This window comes from Rattus norvegicus, chromosome 7 (genome assembly GCF_036323735.1).
Source record: "Rattus norvegicus strain BN/NHsdMcwi chromosome 7, GRCr8, whole genome shotgun sequence".
Lineage (NCBI taxonomy): Eukaryota > Metazoa > Chordata > Mammalia > Rodentia > Muridae > Rattus > Rattus norvegicus.
In genome coordinates this window covers 27,048,636-27,070,675 of record NC_086025.1, presented here as the reverse complement: position 1 = coordinate 27,070,675, position 22,040 = coordinate 27,048,636, and the positions used below count along the sequence as shown (strand labels likewise).

The 22,040-nt window shown below is 43.4% G+C and overlaps 1 protein-coding gene across 15 annotated transcripts in view; it reads right to left on the bottom strand.

Moving 5' to 3' along the window:
- Anks1b (ankyrin repeat and sterile alpha motif domain containing 1B) overlaps nt 1-22,040 on the bottom strand; it is a 1,165,904-nt gene that overhangs the window by 295,877 nt on the left and 847,987 nt on the right. For all 15 annotated transcript variants that reach the window (NM_001414940.1, NM_001271371.3, XM_063263442.1 and 12 more), the window contains one exon: nt 2,167-2,319. In NM_001414940.1, coding sequence (NP_001401869.1) covers nt 2,167-2,319 — 153 coding nt within the window. The remainder of the gene's footprint in view (nt 1-2,166; nt 2,320-22,040) is intronic.

Sequence of the window (22,040 nt, the reverse complement as noted above, 5' to 3'; positions counted from 1 at the left end):
ATGCATAATCAATATTATTATTAGTTGAGCCCTACGTCACATAAGGGACCACTCCATACCTGTCTTCATTAGTTCAGGTAAACAAAGGTCTTAATTTTGTCTTCTCCTTGTTTGATGACATCGAAGAGTCTTGAATTTGAAAGCCCTTCTCACAGTAACAAACAAACAAGCAAGCAAATTCTAACCACACAGCCCCTCTCAGCTCTTGGAGCTATGAAGTTCTGTTTTCTAGTTCTGTCTAAGGACTCAGTTCTTTCCCCCCCACAGTAAGCATGTCTATGGAGCTAAAGTCTTGCAAAGTCTTTCCATTTAGAATGTGAACTTCCCAAACAGATGTCACAGAAATGTAAATCCACTGAGTTTAATTTAAGGAAAAAAAAACTGGGTTGAGGGTAGACACACAGGTTAGAGGAGGTCTTGAACACAACAACTCTGCTTTCAAATTTTAAGGCAATACTTGTAACGTAAACTTCCCCCTAGATTTTCTAAGGCAAACTGTAATTTAGTAAGTGCAACTGAAAGAGAAACCATGAAAGAAGCAGCCTGGGCAGAAAGGCATTTTTTTCCCCCTGTCTGAATTCAAAGGTGTTTGTGATCAGTCTTTAAACCCAGGCAGCAAACCTAGAGATCTTTCCCAACTTTACTAATCTTGCTGTCACCCAATAGGATGGTTACTATAGAGTCCTCCCAGAATCCACCCTGTTCATTGGGAAGTCCTGCCTACGATAACGTTACTTCCTGTCAACTCTTCAGTAGGAAACAACTGTATTCTGAGGGCATTACAAACGATTAGTTTTCAAGTTATACCACCAAGGGGGATACATTTCAAACTGAGAACTGGTTTTGCTAATCTAGGGAAAGTGGCCTTGTTAACAAGTACCTAAAGGAGCTATGAGCTATGAGCTATGAGGGTCAAGTCTCACACACAATTGAAGTCTGGGCCTTGCTGGAGCAAAACCCAAGGCAGCTTCAGTTCGTTCTTTTGCCACACAGACCAAGAACAATGCTAACCAGAGCCTCAGACGGTGGCTTTCTTCTGGTAATGATAGCTTTTGTGAGGGGATTAAAAAGCCAGAAGTTAAGAGTTACTAATGGCAAGCCAAGATTCTCTCAACTTCATGTAAGATTTTAGACTCAAGAACAATTTCTGTAAGATGCTCTAGGAAAGATGTTATTTTTAAAGATACATTTTAAAAAGGCAAAGGATAATTAGCTAATAGTAATAATGCTCATTAAAATAATTAATGGCACGGAATATGTAGCAACCAGACTCTTGCAACACAAAAGAGCAGAGAAGAGCTCAGTAGAAGGGGTAACACTTGTTACCTTTATTTCTATCTACAAATGCCTCCCCTCCCCCACATCTTAGAATAGAAAGCCAAGCAAACCTTTGAATCTATCGCTGTCCTTAAAAAACAAAACAAAACAAAACAAAAACCCAAAACCATTTACAATGCCACACCATAGCACCACTGCACATGGGTGTTTTCTGTTACCTTTTTAATTTCATTTCTTCACCTTATTAGGAAAAATAATGAGAGTAAAACGGAAGTGAGGAAGAATCAGAGTCACTTATGAAGATGGCGTTGACCGCTCTGGGCTTGGATACATGGTGACATATGCTGGCCAGCATTTATAGAAAATTTATGCCAAGTGTATGAATAAAACAGAGACAACATATGATTGGATGCCAACTCTAGAAGATAACATTTTGATGATTTATGGCAACCTGTTTAGCAAGAGCAGAAGCTGTCCCTTCAAGCACGGGGTTTGAATTCTAATTAAGGAATAAAGATGAGGAAACTTGACAAAGTCCTAAAAAAGGATGTGACGAAGAAATGGAAAGTTGGTAATTCTGGTTTTTTTTAATAGTGAACAGGGGCAAAGGTCACAGCGGGAGCTTATTTTCTCACCCTGTCCATAGAGATAATGGAGAAAGCCCCAAGGGTCCCTCCATTCTTTATATCTTACTTCACCATTTCAAAACGTCAGAAGACAGTGACCTCAGAGTGCACACGTGCGAGCGCCAGCACGCACACTCGAGTCTGATCTGTCAATCCTTATTGAGTGTCGAAACAGTCACAAAGACAGAAGAAGAATTCTTCACCTGCAATTAAATCTTATCCAAAGTTGAACAGCGAAGGTGTCGGAAAGAGACCAACTTACGTTAATAAGTTCAAGCTCCCAGATCTTTTTCAACAGGTCCATCGACGTGTAGCCATTGATGAGAAAGGCTTTCGTGTAGTCGCCCAGCTCGATGGAATCCAGCCACTCAGCTACAGAGGTGGGATGGTAGCCATCGTGGCCGATGGGCCTCATCTGTAATTAAGAATGTCACATTAGGAATTATCTAGACCAGTTCCCTGGTGTTCCAACACCAGGAACCATCTTGCCACTTACAAATTAATCTGATAGGAAGCCTCAGATATTTCTAGATGGAGAAGTAAGGAAAAAGGAAATGCTCTATGAACAATGCTAGCCCATCAGTAATTTTCACGCTGAATTAGTTTTTGAAAATGCACCCAGAAATCTCCAGTTTAGCTGCTAAATTAGCTCTGTGTTTGAGATGATGAGATGTGTCAACCCCCCCATTAGAGAGTCTACTGGAATTCTGTTGGAATGGAGTTTCAAGCAATGTCAGTTGAGCTACCCGGGGCTCCATTCGGAAGACTGGAGGGACCGCATTTTCAAAATAGAGATGGTAATTCTCATATGTGCAACATTGAAGTGTGTGAAAATACTGCATGACTTAAACATTCCAAAGGGATTCATGCTTATGCAAGACATGTATTGTAGGTGGTGCACACGCGCTAGAGAAACACAGTGCTGTGGTGAGCAGTTAAAAGGAGGCCCTGAGTGTTTTAAGACCATGTGCTCTGCCTTCGCTCTACAGTATGTTAGACATGAATAGGGGAACTTGCTGGCAGACAAGTTTCTATTTTTTGTCGGCTATATACAGATTTTTTTTTTAATACTTCAGGGGAACAAAGAAGTGTGACAACAACATAATGTTTCTGAGTTTAAATTGGAATGTGAAAATAATTTAAGCAGGAAGAACTTCTGGGTTGAAAAATTTTATATAGAGTCTTCTAAGCTCTTTATTCTTTATTTGAAATCTGAGTTGAATTTATGGTTCTTGCTTTTGATATGACTCACTTCTGAAACTTATGCTGCCTGCGTGCTAAGGCAGGGTCTGGTACTGGGGTTTCTCAGGAGAGCCTGCCCCCTCAGGGGCTGACGTCAGCCATCGGTGAGATGCCTGTTGGGAGCAACCAACAGGGCAAGATGCAGAATGGGCTTTCCTCGTCCATCAGATTTAAGGAGATTAAATAGTAATGGAAATCGATATGAGTCTGGTTTGTGAGCAGAGAAAAGATTCGTTTAGGCACCCAGGATCCAGATGTTAGTTTCAGCATCACGAGCTTTCTGTCGCGTGGAGAAGCCTCCATTGAGATTCTCCTTGCCTTTCCCCCTTCTGTCCTTCCTGCTGTTCTACTTCTCAATCTAACTTAAAAACATGCCCGGGTTTAAATGCCAGCTATTTCAAAGCTACAGTGCGGCCCATTATCAGTCAGTTGTGCTAGACGTTTGTAGTTTGCTTTTCTGTCGATTGATCCCCACTTTTAACTATTCACCAAAGCTCACACACGTGGCGCTTGCTCGGCATGTGTTATATGCAGTCAGAGTTTGCAAGGATGAGGCTCAGTGGCTTGTTCAAGTAAGTGAATGCTGTGTATGAAACTAGAGACTAGGACCCAAAGTGGATGCTCACATGTACTGAGTACTTTGTGTTATAGTCAGGGTTTGTATTCCTCCACCACAAAACATTATGACCGAGAAGCAAGTTGGGGAGGAAAGGGTTTATTCAGCTTACACTTCCACATTGCTGTTCATCACCAAAGGAAGTCAGGGCAGGAGCTTACACAGGGCAGGGACTTGGAGGCAGGAGCTGATGCAGAGGCCATGGAGGGGTGCTGCTTACTGGCTTGCTTCCCCTGCCTAGCTCAGCTTGCTTTCTCATAGAACCCAGGACCACCCCAGGGATGCAGGGATGGTCCTCCCACAATGGGCAATGCCTCAACCCCCCTTGATAACTAATTGAGAAAATGCCTTACAGCTGGATCTCATGGAGGCATTTCCTCAAAGGAGGTTCCTTTCTCTGTGATAACTCTAGCCTTGTGTCAGGTTGACACACAAAACCAGCCGGTACACTTTCCTATTTGGTAGATTACAAACTACAGGGGCAGGGTGCATGCTCACTGGCTCGTTAGTAAGTGGTTGAGCTAATCTAAACACTTACTCCAGACATAGGAGACTTCTCTCATGGACTAAATGGAGAAAGAGAAGACTGGGATACCGGAGTTGAAATGAACAGCCTAGCAGAGACATCCTGTTGATAGCCCACTCAAGAAGCCGACAAACCCAGCAGTGGCTACCACCAATAGGCTTAAGGAGCCTTGATAATTTTAGAGAAAAGAGTCAGTTGTTCTTCCCCAGAGAATTGTGTAATAGGTTCTCCACAGAATGCCCCCCAATCCCCAGTGCTCACAAACATAAGGTCGTCATTAACCTTATGTCCCACTCAGGATATTGATGGTCACTGCCAGTTGAACAATCAGGGATACCCTCCAGATAACTGCAAAGGGAACCTAATGGAGACCAAGAAAGTTCACTTCTTCTCCATAAGCCATCTTTTTTTTTTTTTTGGTTCTTTTTTTCGGAGCTGGGGACCGAACCCAGGGCCTTGCGCTTCCTAGGCAAGCGCTCTACCGCTGAGCTAAATCCCCAACCTCACTTCTTCTCCAATACCTTTCTTACTGCTCCGATGCCGAACAATTGAGAATAAGAAAGGGGGTCTCTTGAAAGAAAACTGAATGTGTGTGTGTGTGTGTGTGTGTGTGTGTGTGTGTGTGTGTGCACGTGTCCATGCATGTGTGATGGAAATAAAGCTGAAGGTTTAAAATGGATTAGAACGGGGCTGGGGATTTAGCTCAGTGGTGGAGCGCTTACCTAGGAAGCGCAAGGCCCGGGGTTCGGTCCCCAGCTCCGAAAAAAAGAACCAAAAAAAAAATGGATTAGAACTGAATTTTTACCCAATGAAAACATTATTGGATAGATCTAAATTCACACTCAGAAGTACCAAGGAGAATCAACTGAACTTGATTGAAGGTAGTATCTGGAAAACACATTATACTGAAATCTCACTGAATAGAGACTGGTCAGTAATCTGGTTCTTTCTATAAGGCAAGACCTAGCCTAAAGAGGTAGGAATGAAAAGAATTTTGGAAAGGTGAAGGTCCTCTGGAAAGGGGTGTGTGTGTGTGTGCATGTGCAGGTGTGTGTGTGTGTGTGTGTGTGTGTGTGTGTGTATGTGCAGGTGTGTGTGTGTGTATGTGCAGGTGTGTGTGTATGTGCATGTGCAGGTGTGTGTTTGTGTGTGCATGTGCAGGTATATGTGTGCATGTTGGGGGTGTGTGTGTGCATGTGCAGGTATATGTGTGCATGTTGGGTGTGTGTGTGTGTGTGTGCATGTGCAGGTATATGTGTGCATGTTGGGTGTGTGTGTGTGTGTGTGCATGTGCAGGTATATGTGTGCATGTTGGGGGTGTGTGTGTGCATGTGCAGGTATATGTGTGCATGTTGGGGGTGTGTGTGTGCGTGTGCAGGTATATGTGTGCATGTTGGGGGTGTGTGTGTGCATATTTGGGGTGTGTGTGTGTGTGTGTATGTGGAGGGCAGCATCCATGCAAGTCACTTATTCACATTAATTCTGATGGATGCTGCCATGTAGCCAGCAAAGAGCAAATCACTTAGAATCTCTCCCTCACGGTACCGGTAAGCCTACATAAAAAGCATGTGTCCAGATGACCAGTAAATTATGGAGACCCTATATACCTGAAGGGAGGAATCCTTCACAGCCGAATGAAGTTTCGAAAATGAACTTGACACATCCTTAATGGTATGCAGAGTGGTTGCTGTGCCGCACAAGAACTTCTTCCAAAGAAGGTGTCCCATCTGTTCCTTTATTTCTGCTTCTACTGTTACTACCCGCCTTAGCTTCTCATTACCACTTATACAAATGAGTGCAAAATCCTTCCGCTTGCCCCCCACCCCCCACCTTTGGCTCAGTTCATTCTCAGTAATACCTCAGCCAGACTCAGAAATCTACCCTTGGGCCAGAACATACAGTGATTCTGTTGTTAGAAAAGTCTAAAGGTCCTAGTTCACCTTCCAAAGCCAAGTGAGATTAACCCAGTCTCTCCCTACCCTGCGATACACCCTAGTAATGCTACTGGGCACAGGTTTGTGTCAACAGCCATTGAGTTGCTGGCCAATCCCAGAACATGAATTGCACAAGGCACTGTTGATACTTGTGACAGATATAATCTGCCGTGCCTGCGATGCTCTTGTCTTATTTCTAGACTTATTTTTCAAGGACTGAAATCTTCATGAATTATAAAACACATTATTTAAAGTAAAAAAAAATTTAGGCCATCTCATGCATACAGCTAACATCAACGTAAGTAAAATGTCTAATGTATAGCCTTCAACTGAGAACAAAGGTCGTAGCAGCATTTCTCCGCTAGTGAGGAGATTTCACTCCTTCGCCCAAGTAGTAGCTTAGGAAAGAACCATAACTAGTTAGAGTGAGACTACCTATTGATTGGATTTCCAAGGCGGCTTTCAACGCAGTCTGTCTTCCAAAGTGCACTTTGGAATCTGATAGACCTAGAAATGCTACTGATGTTTCTTGGTCCACCTTTGGCAGGTTACAGAGTCATTTGAGCCACACGTCTGTCTTTTCTAAATTAAGTACAATAATATTGACACCCCCTAAGTATTGTGATATTTTTTGATATAGCACGTAAGTCGCCTAACGTGGCTATTTGGATTCATAGCCCTCTTCCTGCTCCGCTGCTGTGAGAGGCACTCACATACAGTTTGAGATCACATATGTTTTTGCCCTTGGTTGGTTAGCTCTTCACTTCAAATTACAATTCTCTTGTCTTCTTTCTCCCCTTTCTCTCTTCCTCTAACATCTTTGCTTCTTTCCTTTTGAGCTCACAGCTCTGTTTTTAGACATTTGTGTGACAAGGTAACCCAAGGATACCGAATTATTCTTCCAAGTCTTTGCTCTCCTCCCATATTGGAATTCCGCTTCTGCGCCCTGTGCCAGGGGAACCACATGGAGTCTCACAGTGGTTGGAGGTACGTTCTAGTTCCACTGGTGCTGGCCTATGGTACGGGTGGTTAGCAGCCTCTCCGCTCCTGTTCTACACATTCTTTTGCATGCTTCCTACACTATAGGTATGCGCAGCTCTTCTTACATCATTACTGCAAGCCTCCTATCTGCTGAGCACTTGTATAATTGCTGGTGCCAGGCGATAAGCGAAGACTTTAGAAAAGTCTAAAGGTCCTAGTTCACCTTCCAAAGCCAAGTGAGATTAACCCAGTCTCTCCCTACCCTGCGATACTTACAAGGTTACATTCAATCCAAATGTTGGCATTAGATGTAGAGCCCAGGAAGGTCTTGTCAGTGTTAGGGAACTACAGCTGACCTATAGATTCATGAGTTAGAAAAATAAGACATTTTTATTATCATTGTGAATAACAGAATCTTTGATATGGGGGGAGACTGAATAGAGTTACTACTTATCTGAAATCCTTTGGTGTTTATAAATGGCACCTATGGAATCTAACTTGTACTCTTTAATTCACACTACCGTCGGCAATTGTTGGGACAGGGCTGAGAAAATGAAGGAAGCTGAGCTAAGGTAACATCCTCATCTTTCTTAGCTTCTTGCGCGACGTTTTTACTCAGTCGGGAATTAAGTTAGTCTCTACTGCGCATGCTTACTGCGTGAGGCGACTCTGCAGAGCTAAGACCTCCGTTACCTCTGTGTCTGCTGTTTGCTTTCGCAGGTACCCCATTTCTACCTGTCCTCCCAAGATTTCTCTAACCCACCTCACTTTCGAGTAAGCGCTCAGTGTATTAACTTCACCGGGTTCCCCGCCCCTGGTGAAGAAGTTAGATCTTAGGAACGTCTGTGGTCTCTAAGGTCTCCATCAGAACTCTTCACACAGGCCAGACCCTTGTTAAATGTTTATTGGATTATTTAAGCCACACACGGAAAAACTGACAAGCTCATTTCAGTAGTTGGCGCTCCTTTGTGGGAGCCCTCTATTTTGTACTCTATGCCGTAAGAATTTTAAGGGTTTCTTTTTACGATCTAACACTGGTAATATTTTAAACTTCCATGTATCAAGAACCAATTCCAGATAGTAGGCTGTACTATAAAATGTTAATCCCATCTTCTTGATTCTACTGTGGGACCCTGGGGCAAGCCACATTGCCCTCTCTAGTTTCAATGTTGTAGCTACAGAGTCAAGGGGTCGGACCAATGACCTCAGAGCTCTACTTTGCAGAAGCCCCCAAATTTTGATTCCATGATTTGTGAATCAATTGTTAAGTTAGCGTCTGACATACACACCCGGTTTAAAAACAAAACCCCCCAAACAAGTAAGCCCAATTACAAAACTACAAAAAGGAGAGGAAAAACTAGGAAAATCACATAGATTGCAGGGCAGGCAGCACCCACATTTCTTCGCTGACTCTTTGGCAACCCCCGCAGGTAGTAGCATTGGTTAGCGATGGTTAAGCTCTTTTTCTAGCAGGAACATCTGGTGAGACCGATAGGAAGCCACAGCCCCAGGGTCTGCCAGGCCAGCAGGACTGTGGAGCATGCGCAGAAGTCGGGCACAGCCTGATGTGAGAAGAAGATAGTGGGCGGACAGCAGGCATTCCTAACTCTGGTTCACGGTGAGGCAGGATTTGACTCACTGAATTCCAAAGTCTGGGGAAAACCCTAACCGGGACCAAAAATGGAAATAGCAGCCAAACTTTAGTCTACACTAAATTCAGATATGCTAAAGTATTTACCACATGCCTTCCTGGTTGCTGCATTATGCCTGGATGTCCTTTGAAAGTTGCTTGGAGTATGCCTAGCCTCAGATTGTACTGTACCCATCAGAGGGACAGGTTGAGCATGGGGGCTACAGGGAACGCCTGACCTTTAAGGGACTTAGCTCTGAAACAGCCTTGGCTCTGAGGTTGCCTGCTCCACTTTAGCCAGCAACTCACATTTTAAATGTGTTGTGTAGGTATGAAAAAGAAGAAATGCCTTACTGGCTTTGAAAAGAAATGTTTAAAACCAGTGAAGCAGAAGACTTAGGGGCCTTTTTTCTTTTTCAGTCTCTTTATTTGAAATTCTCAGGTCTCGTACCTATTAGTGTATTTATATATTTTTTTCAGTAACCTGAGAGATACAAGAATATCCTTGAACACAGTCATGCATTCAGGGGAATGATACAAGTGGAGTTTAGCACAGGTCTTTCCACACCGGGCCATTTAAGCGACTGCAGTTACATGATCACAAGTGAAGGCTGAAGTCAGGCATGAGTGAGATCGCACAGGGTGACCTTATATCTGGTCTCTCACTCTTTTTATCTGCCTTTCATGAGCTTGGTCAGCTTAGACAAGGGACAGAGGGGAACTCTGTAATTAAACCCATTACAGACTACAAATGGTGGTGGGCTATCTGCAATCTCAGCAACTGGGAGATAGTAGCAGGAGGATCAGGGGTTCAAGGCTGGCCTTGGCACATAGTACACTAGAGGTCAGAGTGATCTACAGGGAAAATATCTAAAAAGAACACCAACCCTCCAATCCTCCCCCAAACAACAGCAGCAGCAGCAGCAGCAGCAGCAGCAACAACAACAACTCCCAGAAAACCAACTAATAACAGACAAAGGAAAAAGAAGGATGGTATTACATGTGGGTTAAAGGAATATGAAAGCAGTTTGCAGCAAGTTACTAAAACGGAACTATGATACTACCGTGGAAGTCAGATCAAGCGAATAGGGAACACCCTAACACCAATAATGGATTAGGTAGATGCTGCTGTCAGGATGTGTCACACAATTAGAGACAGGTGTTACTCTATCTAAAGGGTGGGCTCTTTATTGCTCAATTAGACTGCAAAATGGATTAGCTTTTGGGGGCTGCTATTATGAGACAGGTTTGTACCTGACAGGAACCTAATAAAAATTTGGCATGTAACCGTCTTCCAAGTCACATTGGCGTCAACGTGAAAGCTCTGGAGTTTCTTTATTTCTTTTAAAAATCTTTCCATGTTCTGGAATGTCAATGCCCACAGGATGGTGCTGAGCACGTGGGAAGAACAGGATCCCAAAGTCCTCACTGTGTTGGAATCACACGGCAGCCTGCTGATTGGTGAGTTTCACTGAGGTGGGCTGGAGGGAATGTCTGAGGTGCCGAGTTTCTCACATGCAGTACGGTGATGCCAACACTACCAGTCTACGGGTCACCTAGAGTAGACATGCTTTAAAGGATGACAGAAGGACAGAGGGAAGGCCTTGATTCCTTCTAGAATTGAAGAATGGAGAGCCAAATTATAAACCCAGACTGTTCATTTCAGAACCCTTACATGCAAGAGACCAATGTCCTGTTCTCCAAACTTGTATTATGAAGCTCTTTGATTTTGGTAGCATAGCCTTTATTTGAATATAAGCATACACAGAAGTAAGGTAAGTTCATAGGAACATTCCCGTGGAGTCAGTTCCTTTACTTGGCAGTATACAGCACTGCCTTTTGCTCTGTGTGTTCACAAATGTTCACATTTATTGACAGCAAAGAATCTTTCTCTCTCTTAACCACATTTGTGGGCATCTTTCTTTCTTGTTTTTTTTTTTTTTTGGTTCTTTTTTTTGGAGCTGGGGACCGAACCCAGGGCCTTGCGCTTCCTAGGTAAGCGCTCTACCACTGAGCTAAATCCCCAGCCCCTCTTGTTTTTTTTAATTATCTTATTCTTCTTTTATTTGATTTTTTAATTTACATTTCAAATGTTATCCCCTTCCCAAGTTTCCTGTCCATAAACCCACTATGTCATCCCTCTTACCCCTTCTTCTATGAGGGTGCTCCTCAACCCATCCAACCCACCCCTTCCTGCCTCCCTGCCCTGACGTTCCCTTACACTTGGTACGGGGTGAGGGGTGAGCCTTGGCAGGACCACGTGGACATCTTTCTATCAATCACATCATCATCCAGTTGTAACAGTGACATAGAGATGAGAATGGGACTCTGTAGGGGGAATAGCTCAAGTTTCTAGTTTAGACATTTAGCTTTGTGGTGGCTTTCATAGTCAAGGAGAAAAAGCCACCGTACTGCAGAATGACAGAGATAATTTTGTGGCATGAGAAATGTACATACTGAGGACCAGCACCTGAAATTTGGGGAAGAATTCCAGGGAGTCACATGACTTTGGCATCATGAGCAGTACAGATGGGAGTCTTGGCTGTCACAGTTGGTAGTTATGTGACCTTGAGTAAACTACTTGTCCTTGCCAAGCACCCGCCATCTGATTTCTAAGGTGGGAGATGAAAAGAATGCCTGAGAGTTTTCACATTGAGTCCTGGAGACAATGCAAGTAGAGTTTAATGCAATACTCGGTACACACAGGAGCGCCATAGACTTTATCACAGAGAGCTGGCAGCCCGTGTAAGTGAGGCCGCAGGGGCATGCCGAAGGGTGTGAAGAGCTGTGAGTTGAGCACGAACCACTTCCACTGATGTGGAAAAGTTAAGTTTTGCCACTGAGGAGGCAAAGCAAAGATGGTCAGCGCAAGAAGAGACTTGGGGAGAGTTTTAAGGAAGGTATGGTCAGTGGGGAAGGATGCCGCAGAGCTAGTGAGAAAAATGAAGAGGCGGAGAGGGCAGGGGGATCTGGCATGTAGGTCAGGAGGGATCTCAGGGGAAAAGCACAGAGGTCTGGCTGTGTCTGGGGGAGTGGGTGAGTTCGCTCTGAGCAGGCAGAATGTACAGAGATGAAGGACTTAGAAAACGTTAGCGTGTATGGAAAGCAGGAAAAAAATAAGAACTCTGGGTGAAGGATAGCCAGTATCTGTAGGGGGTGGTTCTGATGTTTTGATCAGGATTCTGTCTGTGAATGCTGAAGGTCCTGTTCCCCAATTGGTTCTTGATCAATCAATAAAGATGCTAGTGGCCAATGAGCTGGGTGGAATAGGAGGAACTTCCAGTTTTCCTGCAGGCAGGCTAGCATACGCAGGGAGGAGAAAAGATTTGTCATGCTTTAGAGGGAGAAAAAGTCATCAGTCATGTGAGATCTTGGGTGAAGTGGCCATCAGCCATTTCCCAGACTGGGCCTGGGGTAACATGAGGGGCAGATTTAGGGTGCTGAGCTGGGATTAAGAAGAAGGGCACAATAGCTGAGGAAGGCTTAGAAGAGTCCAACCATTGAGCTAGAGCATATCAAAAATAAGCTAATGTGTGTGTCTTTCATTCATGGATCCAAGGGAACCTGGGCAGGGTTGGTAGTGCGGTCCACTGGAACTTAAAGTGAGGTAGTAAAAACTACAAGTATCCTATAGGAATGAACCTGAGCGTGCCCCAGAGGTTGGGGGGAAGACTTGCTTGGCGCTTAAGTTTATTTACATTTATTTATTGTGGATGTAGGTTGCATGTGTTATGCATGGATACCGCAGTATACATGGGGAGGTCAGAGTTCAACTTTCCAGAATCTGTTTTCTCCTCCCACCATGTGGGACTCAGGGATCAAGCTCAGGCTGCTGCCAAGCTTGGTGGCAGAACCTTTACCCACTGAACCCTCTTGCTGGCTTGCTTGGTAATTCTGATTGCCTTTCTTAAAGCGTAAGGAACCCAGGACAGTTGGAGCTAACTTTGAGATGGATAATCTTTCTGTGAAAGCATGTACGTATATGGAAGCTGTGTGGATTAGACTTGGGCTAGACTATTCTATGGGCGAGGCTTGTCATATATATGACATGTCACTGTCCAGATAAAAACACGCAGACCTATAACTTAATAGACCACCTATGTCTAGAGCACTGATATGCCTAGCTTAGCTGCTAAACTTGTCTGTGCTGCTGTGATGAACTGGGGCCTCTCTTTTGCTACCTGGGTATGCTCTGACTTCTCACACTTCCTGACAGGGCTTTGTAATACACATAGCCAGTACTGTGCCTTATCTCCTCTGTTCTGGTTCCTTGTTCTAGCCTCTTGGTCTCTGTACTGCTGCTACCCAAGACTCAGAATGTCAGTGGCCCAGAAAAATAAACCAGGACAGACAATGCAGGCAGACAGCACGTTGCCAAGTCTAAAGGCAGGTCTGTGAGGTAGGGTGAGGATCAAATCTCCCCATTCAGGGAGTCCTGGGCTTGGAGATCAATGCATTTCTCTCATCCGTGGCTCTTAAAAGAATGATTGAACATGAAAGAAGAAAGCTGATCCACTGGCCCCAGGGCTCCAGAGAAAGTTCCACATGCTAATACCCAAGAGGTTGGACACTGAAGCTTTGCTGGATAGACATGTCTACAAGACAAACAGCACTATTTGGATCAAGAACATCACATGGCGGCTATAAGGCACTCTAAAAAGCCCAGAGTGGTTTCACATTCATCAGCCCATTTGTCAAGGGCTTTAGGTGATGTATAGGAGATGCCTTTTACAGATGGAGCCTATGAACCTGAGTTATACTATTGCTTCTGTGGAAACTGGAGGGCTAATGTGCTCAGACTCTGGTTGGGAAGCAAGGCATGGTAAGTCCTCTGTTGTACAGTTGCAGCAAGTGGGGAAGGTCTAAGCATAAAAGGCTCTGATGCTGGAAGCCCTCCCTTTTAAGTTCAGACTATGCTATAGGTACAAATTCTATGAAAGAATAAGGAGGCACATAAGCCCCAACAGTTAAGATAATTGTGCCTGAATGTTGCCATAGAGTGAAGACAGTTGTTTGTCATGACACTAACTAAGCCTCATTGACTTCGGACTCCTGGAGTTTTCAATTATAATTCCCAGCTTTTGGCTTAGGGCAGACACTGAAGAATTCATATCTCTATATTTTTTTGTCACAATATCTATCTATAAGTCATCTATCTATCTATCTATCTATCTATCTATCTATCATCATCATCATCTATCTATCTATTATCTATCTATCTGTCTATTTATTATCTATCTATTTAATCTATCTATCATCTATCTATCTATCTATTATCTATCTATCTATCTATCTATCTATCTATCATCTATCTATTATCTATCTATCTGTCTATTTATTATCTATCTATTTAATCTATCTATCATCTATCTATCTATCTATCTGTCTATCATCTATCTATTATCTATCTATCTATCTATCATCTATTATCTATCTATCTGTCTATTTATTATCTATCTATTTAATCTATCTGTCTGTCTATCTATCTATCTATCTATCTATCTATCTATCTATCTATCTATCTATCCATATTTATCTATCTATCCATTCACCTGTTTTCCAATCAGTTTATATGTGTGTGTGTGTATCAGTCTATCCATCATCTTTGTCTGTCTGTCTGTCTGTCTGTCTGTCTGTCTATCTATCTGTCTGTCTGTCTATCCATTAGTGGGGATGAAATAAAGGAAAGTAAAGTGCTTTGCACTAGATGGTGTCTTCATCTCCCATGAAATAAGAGAAATGAATTAAGATTTAACCCAGAGAAAAAAATGAGATATTCCAAACTCTGATGTATTAATTAAATCACGGAGTAATGAATAATGACAGTAATAATAATAATAATAATAATAATAATAATAATAATAATAAAACAATGGACAGTAAAGAACGTATAGTAAGAAATGTTTTCAAAACACATGGGTGACCAACCCCTGACACCAGAGTGTACAGAGAAACTTCAGCTAAGGTGTCCTTGAGGATACAGAAGATGCTTTTCAGCCTTAGGCATTGGTTGGACCACAATTTAAAAGGATAGGTGTGTCAATGCAGATAACTCTAAACCATGGCTGGAGAGGGGTAACACCAACGATAGTGATTATTACAAAGGAATCTATTGTCTGCAAGTGTGTGAGTGCTCTCTTAGCCAGCCTTTGGCCTTTGCAGCTTCATCTGTGATACACAGAAAGTAACTCTGTGATCCCACTTGAGAACTGTTACTTGCCCTGGGAAGCTGTGTGGGCTATGGGTGGAACGACTCATAAAGGCTTTACACAGAATGTATAAAAACATGGTTCAAGGGTTGGGAGATTTTACTGAATGGCTGTATTTTGCTGCTCCCTCAAGTTTTGGGTTAAAACTATGTTTAAAAAAATTCAATAAAAGGAAATACATTTTCTACTGTCTTCTAATTTACAAACTCTACTGAGATCATGCTGACCCTAGAGCCCCGTGTTAAACATTTCTTCTTGTTTTGATTTATTTCTTTAGTGCAAAGCTCTTTCATGAAGCAAGGGCTTAGATTAAAGATGAAGAAAGGATCCACTGCAGCCAGAATAAGGTGCTGAACAGCACTTGCTATCATTCACATTTTCCAGCTCTCCCAGTGATGTGAAATATATTTAGAAAAAGGACACGTGACCTCCTCGTTCTGCAAGTACATGTTTTCTGACATTCATGTAGCTATCTGGTTGTTAATATAGCTCACTGCTCTCTCCTTAAAACAGAAACTTTAAATGCTACTATCAATCAGAAAGATGTTTTTTACATGTTTTTAGTCTCAGTCGAAAAAAAAAATTCTCAAACCTCTGTTTTCAGAAGGTAATGAATACTTTGAATGTCAGTTCTATTTATTTGATATTTAAAAACCATGTCCTTTCTCAGAACCTCTAGGCATGTACATAACTTTATTCACTGAAGTACTTCAAACAGATAACTGCACCATAAAGTCAAAGTTAGCAGTTTACAAATGAATAACTTATGTACTGCCTGAGTCAAGCATTTGTATGGTAGTCAAAACTAAGCATTCACTTAACACATTCACTTAACAAACCTCAGGTGTAACAAACCCCAGACCTACCCTCCATCTATCATCTATCTTTCCTTCCACCTACCGATCTATCCATCCATCCATCATCCATCTATCCATCCAGTCATCCATCCATCCATCCATCTATCCATCCACTCATCCATCATCCATCCATCCATCCATCCATCCATCTATCCATCCATCCATCTATCCATCCATCCATCTATCCATCCATCCATCTATCCATCCATCCATCTATCCATCCATCCATCCATCTATCTATCCAGTCATCTCTCCATCCACCCATCTATCCATCCAGCCATCTCTCCATTCATCTATCCATCCACTCATCCATCATCCATCCATCCATCCATCCATCCATCCAGCCATCCATCCATCCATTCACTCATCTATACATCTACTCATCTCTCCATCCACCCATCTATTCATTCATCTATCCATCCACTCATCCATCATCCATCCATCCATCCATCCAACCATCCAGCCATCCATCCATTCACTCATCTATACATCTACTCATCTCTCCATCCACCCATCCATCCAGTCATATATTCAACCACCTATCCATTCACTCATCTATTCATCCTCTCACACATCCATCCATCCACTCATTTATCCACCTACTCATCTATCTATCCATGCATCTACTCATACATTGAGCCATCCACTGTCATTTTCACTCTTCAGCTACTAAGTGTGTCTACTGTACTCAAGGAACTCTTTTGGTGACGTCAGTAAACAGAATCCCAATATCACCAGTCATTGTATTGTAAGAAGGGGAGACAGCTAATGGTCAGAGACAAAACACATTGTGTGTTATGTCAGAAAATGGAAGTACAATATGGAATTGGGAACCCTGAGAAGGAGCGACAGTAGATGGGTGCTCAGAGGTTTCATTTGGAAGATTTGAAGAGCTTGAAGACAGTTAGAGGAAGGCTCAGGTAGAGAGAGCAGCTAGCACAAAGTCCCTTCAAGGAAGGGACAAGCCCATTGAGTTTTGTTTGAGGAATAACAAGGCCAATGGGTGAGTTCACTGTGTAGCTGCAGATGAGTAGGGTTCAGGTCAGAGAGGTGATTGGTGGCCTAGTGTCTAGAAGGTCCCTGCAAGGGCTCACTTTGAGTCTGAGGGAAGTGGGAAGCCAATGCCTGCATATGAGCAGAGGTTGGGCATGCTCTGGCCTATGCTTCAGAGGAATCATTCTTGTTCCCGTGTGAGAATAGCTAGAAAAGAGGCCATTTCAGAGGCAGTAGAATTCATTTAGAGGAAAGAGGATTGTGTCTTGAGTAGGAAGCCAGAAAAAAGGTGGCAGAAAATGGCCAGATTTGAGCTACATTTTGAAGGTAGGTCAGCATGACCTCCTGAAACACAAAATAAAATGTTCTTTGTCCTCTCATGTGGGCCTGGAGCTTGCCAACCTGTGACTAGAGCTGTGTGATGCAGCTTTCACCCCGAACAAAACTGTGCTCGCCTATCCCGTGTGGGAATTTATGGATGACTGTCAGGATTAGTCATGAAGGGACCCATTTCAAATGAGGGATCCAGGAACATCAAAAACCTCTGTTCCAAAATTGAAGCTAAGGCAGATGCACTTGATTCCAGGAACAAAAGATACGCATGTGGAGGGATGCCACTTTTGAATGTGTTTCAGGTTCTGGTACTCTCATTGGGCCCTTCTCCCACAGACCAGGGCTTAAGATGAAAAGGCCTACATCATCAAAGTGTTCCAGGAAGGGGTAAGAGAGGGCACTGCGGACAAAAGGAGTTAGCCCCGAAATGTTATCAGCAAGCAGAGATGATGTCATACCCGATATTGGTGCCCTCAACTCTGGGCATTGGCAGTTGGCGATGATACCCATCTTGGCAGCTTCAATGGCACTGGCAGAACATCCACTTGGCATTGGTCAAGGCGCCCTTGGTGAGAAGACACTGAGCACTGCCCCATGAGAACAGCTATTGGGACCTTCAACACCCTGGGCACCTGTATCTTTGAAGCAGCTTTTGTATGTCATGAGTAGTTGCTTGGCATGACTTTTGCATAAATACTGGTGGCCTGATTTTAAGCTTTGGTGACAAGAGCTATCACCACAATTTGCTAGAACAAGAGAGGCCGAATAGCATAGGTGTCTGTGGCTAGCCCGTGTTCTAGTTAACGGTGTGTGTACACTGTTGAGAGACAGCCTTAAGGGAGGTTCTGAAGACCCAGACCTTATGGAGAAGTGTTGCTCTGCAGTCAGGGCTTAAAACCCATTGAGAAGTTCCTGAGTATGTCCTTCATGGCAGGAATGGTGGCGGATGCCTGTCAGCCCAGCACTTGGGAGACAAAAGCAGGAGGATCTTGAGCTCTAGGATAGCCTGGGATATATATTGAGACTCTGTCCTCCCAAACAAACAAACAAACAAACAAACAAACAAACCAAAAAACCCAAAGGCTAGAGATACAGCTCTAAGGTAAAGTATTTGGCTAGCATGATTAAGGCCCTAGTCTCACGAGTTAGCACCACAAAAGCAAAAAGCACAAGCTCCCTCCAGACACAAACAAAACCAAACCAGCACACAGGCGTAATCCCTGCCCCTAGGCATGCACTCGTACCTACATGTACACATGCACAAACAAACAACTGAAGGAAAGTCTTTATACTTACATTTCCAGAATGATTTAGGAAATGTCCCTATGTTTGGTGTGGGAACAGTGGGCATGAGACAGCTCTGTTGTTAGGGACACACTTGGAGACTCACAGTCTTCCCTTGTTTTTAAGTTCAGAATATTAAATGACTTCAGTCAAGGGAGTGACTGAGAATGGTCAGCTCTACTGATGGAATCTCTGCCAGAGTTAGCGGTCAAAGCCGTTTTAAAAGCTGTAACTTATTCAATTCAGTGAGAATGTTAACACGGGGAATAAATATGTAACAAATCCCTAGGTGCTATCTAAAAGCAAAAGGTTACAATGTCCCTACCTTCAGGAATGAGTAATTTTCTTTGGTTTACATTAAAAACATTAAAAAAATTTAAAAGTTAGAATTTCTCTATGTTGTAGAGAAAGAAAGATTTGATTGAGCTGGGAACATTTGAGAGTTCCTTCTATATCTTGTCTTGGGGTAAAAATATGTGTGGGCAGGGACAGGGAGGGAGGGAAGGAGGGAGAGAGAGAGAGACAAGAGACAGAGACAGAGAGAGACAGAAACAAAAGAAACAAAAAGACAGAGAGAGAGAGAGAGAGAGAGAGAGAACACAAGAAGAGAACACTCAGCCAGCCAGCCCTTTTTTCTTATCATGCTCAGTACTCTCATGCAACAGTCTCAAGTGGCCCCTTCAATGCCCTAAAATACCTATTCATTCTTTGAGACTGAGTTCAAGAATCATCCATCCTAGCATCTAGAAGTCCTTCTCCGATCCCATGCATTTAGTTTTCTCTCACAGGATTTCTCCACATAATATTTTAGATCTGGATACACCCATCTCTGTCTGCATGTAGGGTAGAACTCTTGGAGGCATAGACCAAGCCTTTTCTGTTTTCCCATTCTTGTCTCAGAACCTCCCACAGGGCCAACAAAGAACCACAATGTGATGGATTGGGTGGATGGATGACAGCTGACTGATGGCTGTTGCGGGCTCTGTACTTGCAGCTAGCTCGCTGCACTGGCTCTCCTCCCTGGATCTGAGCCCAGGATGCGAAGGTCCTAGTTCTACGGCGAATTGTTACTTTGCGACTACATCATGTAACATTGAGAAAGAGTGTTCTGTCCAAGTGGATGCCAGTAAATGCTGACAGACGATGGTGTAATTGAGCCCCAGAGGCAAGAGGCAAGGGGAATCAATCTTTTCTACATTTCCTGTAATCATCTTTTATACACTTGTGTGGGAAAATTTCACATTCCAAAGTTTCTGTAATACATTTACTTCTTAGAATTTAGAAAAATCGGAAAATACATGCCCCTGCCACCAAGCAGTGGCTTCTAAGTAAAGAAAGACACAAGGGTTAGAACCGAACATGCATTTAAGGGAAGGCTTTTAACCTGTCAGAACTCCCACGATTCATAAATTGTAACCCTAAGAATTCTTTAAAGTGCATCTGTTTGGCACGTACTCCATCATGGATTCTGAGAACAAGAAGTAAGGCTGAAACGTGTTTCCTCTGAAAGGCTCTGCCAGCTTCTTGAGCTTCAGAGTCCCTAGGAGCAGCCGTTATCTGTTAGCATTACAAAGGAGAGAGAAAGTGGAAGTTCTGACTATTGGAAGTGAGGTCAGTAGAGAAATGAAGATTAACAAGAGTGGAGGATAATAAAAATGACCACCGGCCTTTCCCTAGTGGCAGATTAACTGGGACATAATCCCAGAGAGCAGAGACATGCCACTCTAGCCCAAAGGACACAGAGACATGACATGACACTATGGGCCACAGAGCGCAGAGACATGCTCCTTGGGTCCAGAGAGCACGGAGGCATGCCATTAGGGTCTACAGAACACAGAGATGTGACACTCTGGTCCACGTGGTACAGAAATGTGTTGCTTGGTTCCACAGAGCACAGAGGTCTGCTACTGTGCAGACAGAGACTGTGGGGGAAAGCAGGTAAGAGTACAGACTCTGTACCGGGCAGAATGGCTTTAATCCTGGCTTTGCCACTTGCTTGCTTAGGCAAATGACTTAACTCTTCTGGGGTTCAAGTTCTTTACCTGGGACACAGGAACTTAAATGTAAGAGCTACGTGAGTTAATTGAGAATCAATCCGATGGCATTTAGCAACATGGCTGGCTTATGGAAAAATATGTTTGCTATCAATGGAAGGGCTCACTCTGCAGTGTCTTTCCAGCATGTGCAGGATTGTCTTAGGACGTGTGGATTCTCAAAAGTAGACTGCCTCTTAGGACTCTTTGGGAGTTCAACTACCAGGACAGAATCCAAAGGCTAATGATGGGTGGGAGGACTTCACCAGTCTTGAAATCAAAAAGTCCTGTTGACCACCATGCTCACCGACCAAACAAGCACAAGTAATAATGTGCAAGGACAGTGCGTTGAGCTTGGGGTGGAGAGATACTAACTGCCACAGCTCACTTGCAGGTGCTTGTTCAGACTTGTTTTACCTAGAAGGACACTGTGACGAATGAATTTCACGACAGGATTAATGGTACTAGCTACATGTCAGAGGATGGTTATTACAAACAAGAAAAAGAATTAGCATACCCATCTGGCTAAGTCAGCTAAACAAATGCTTTGGTCATTTTTTTTTTTTTTTTGCCTTGAGCATCGTGAGCTGTTTCAGAAATCCCACAACAACGATGCTCTCAAGGTACACAGGAATAGCAGTTTGAATCATCCACTTCCTCCTCCAGAAACCCTCTCCTAATCCCCAGGAGGAGAGGCCTCACCCCAACCTTCCAGGCAGAATCCAAAGACTGTGATTTTGCTTCCGTCCGTCCTTTTTGTGTTTTCTCCCTTGCACTGTATTCTAAGACCCATGCGCATGCCTAAAGCATTTGCAGCCCCACAGAGCATCCATCTCACATGAATGCTATGGATTAAAAATAAGAATATCGGGGTTGGGGATTTAGCTCAGTGGTAGAGCGCTTGCCTAGCAAGCACAAGGCCCTGGGTTCGGTCCCCAGCTCCGAAAAAAAAAAAAAAAAGAATATCATCAAACTGTATTCAACCGTCGAGGAAACGCATACGGTTAGGCATCAGTGGCTTGAAAATGGCTTATGCAAACTGGTATAGCTTTAGAGTAAATTCACATCCTTGTGCGTTTCTATGGCATCAAATGTCATTGTTCATGCTCAGAGCCACAGTGTCAAGGTTTAACTCAGCTCCTTCTATTTCCTTCCATGCCGCATACGTTAAACCTTTGCTCTTAAAGTGATTCTCTTGGCTCTCTTGGTCTTGTCCTATCGGGGCAAGTTGCATCACCTCCGAAACATAGAGGCATGCAGCTCTCTCGGCATCGTGCTAGTTCGTTTAGTCATACAGGGAGGCTCTAGTTATAGCTTTAAACCCTGTCTTTCCTCCTTCTGACGGGTGAGGCAATCACCCCAAACGTATTCCAACACGCTTAAGTTAGCGGACGATGACAAGGGAATTTGCGATTTTCTTCCTTTCCTTTCCAGATAGTGAGTAATCAGAATCGACTAGCGAGAGAACTTTAAGCTTTCCCCGTCACTGTGATGTGCC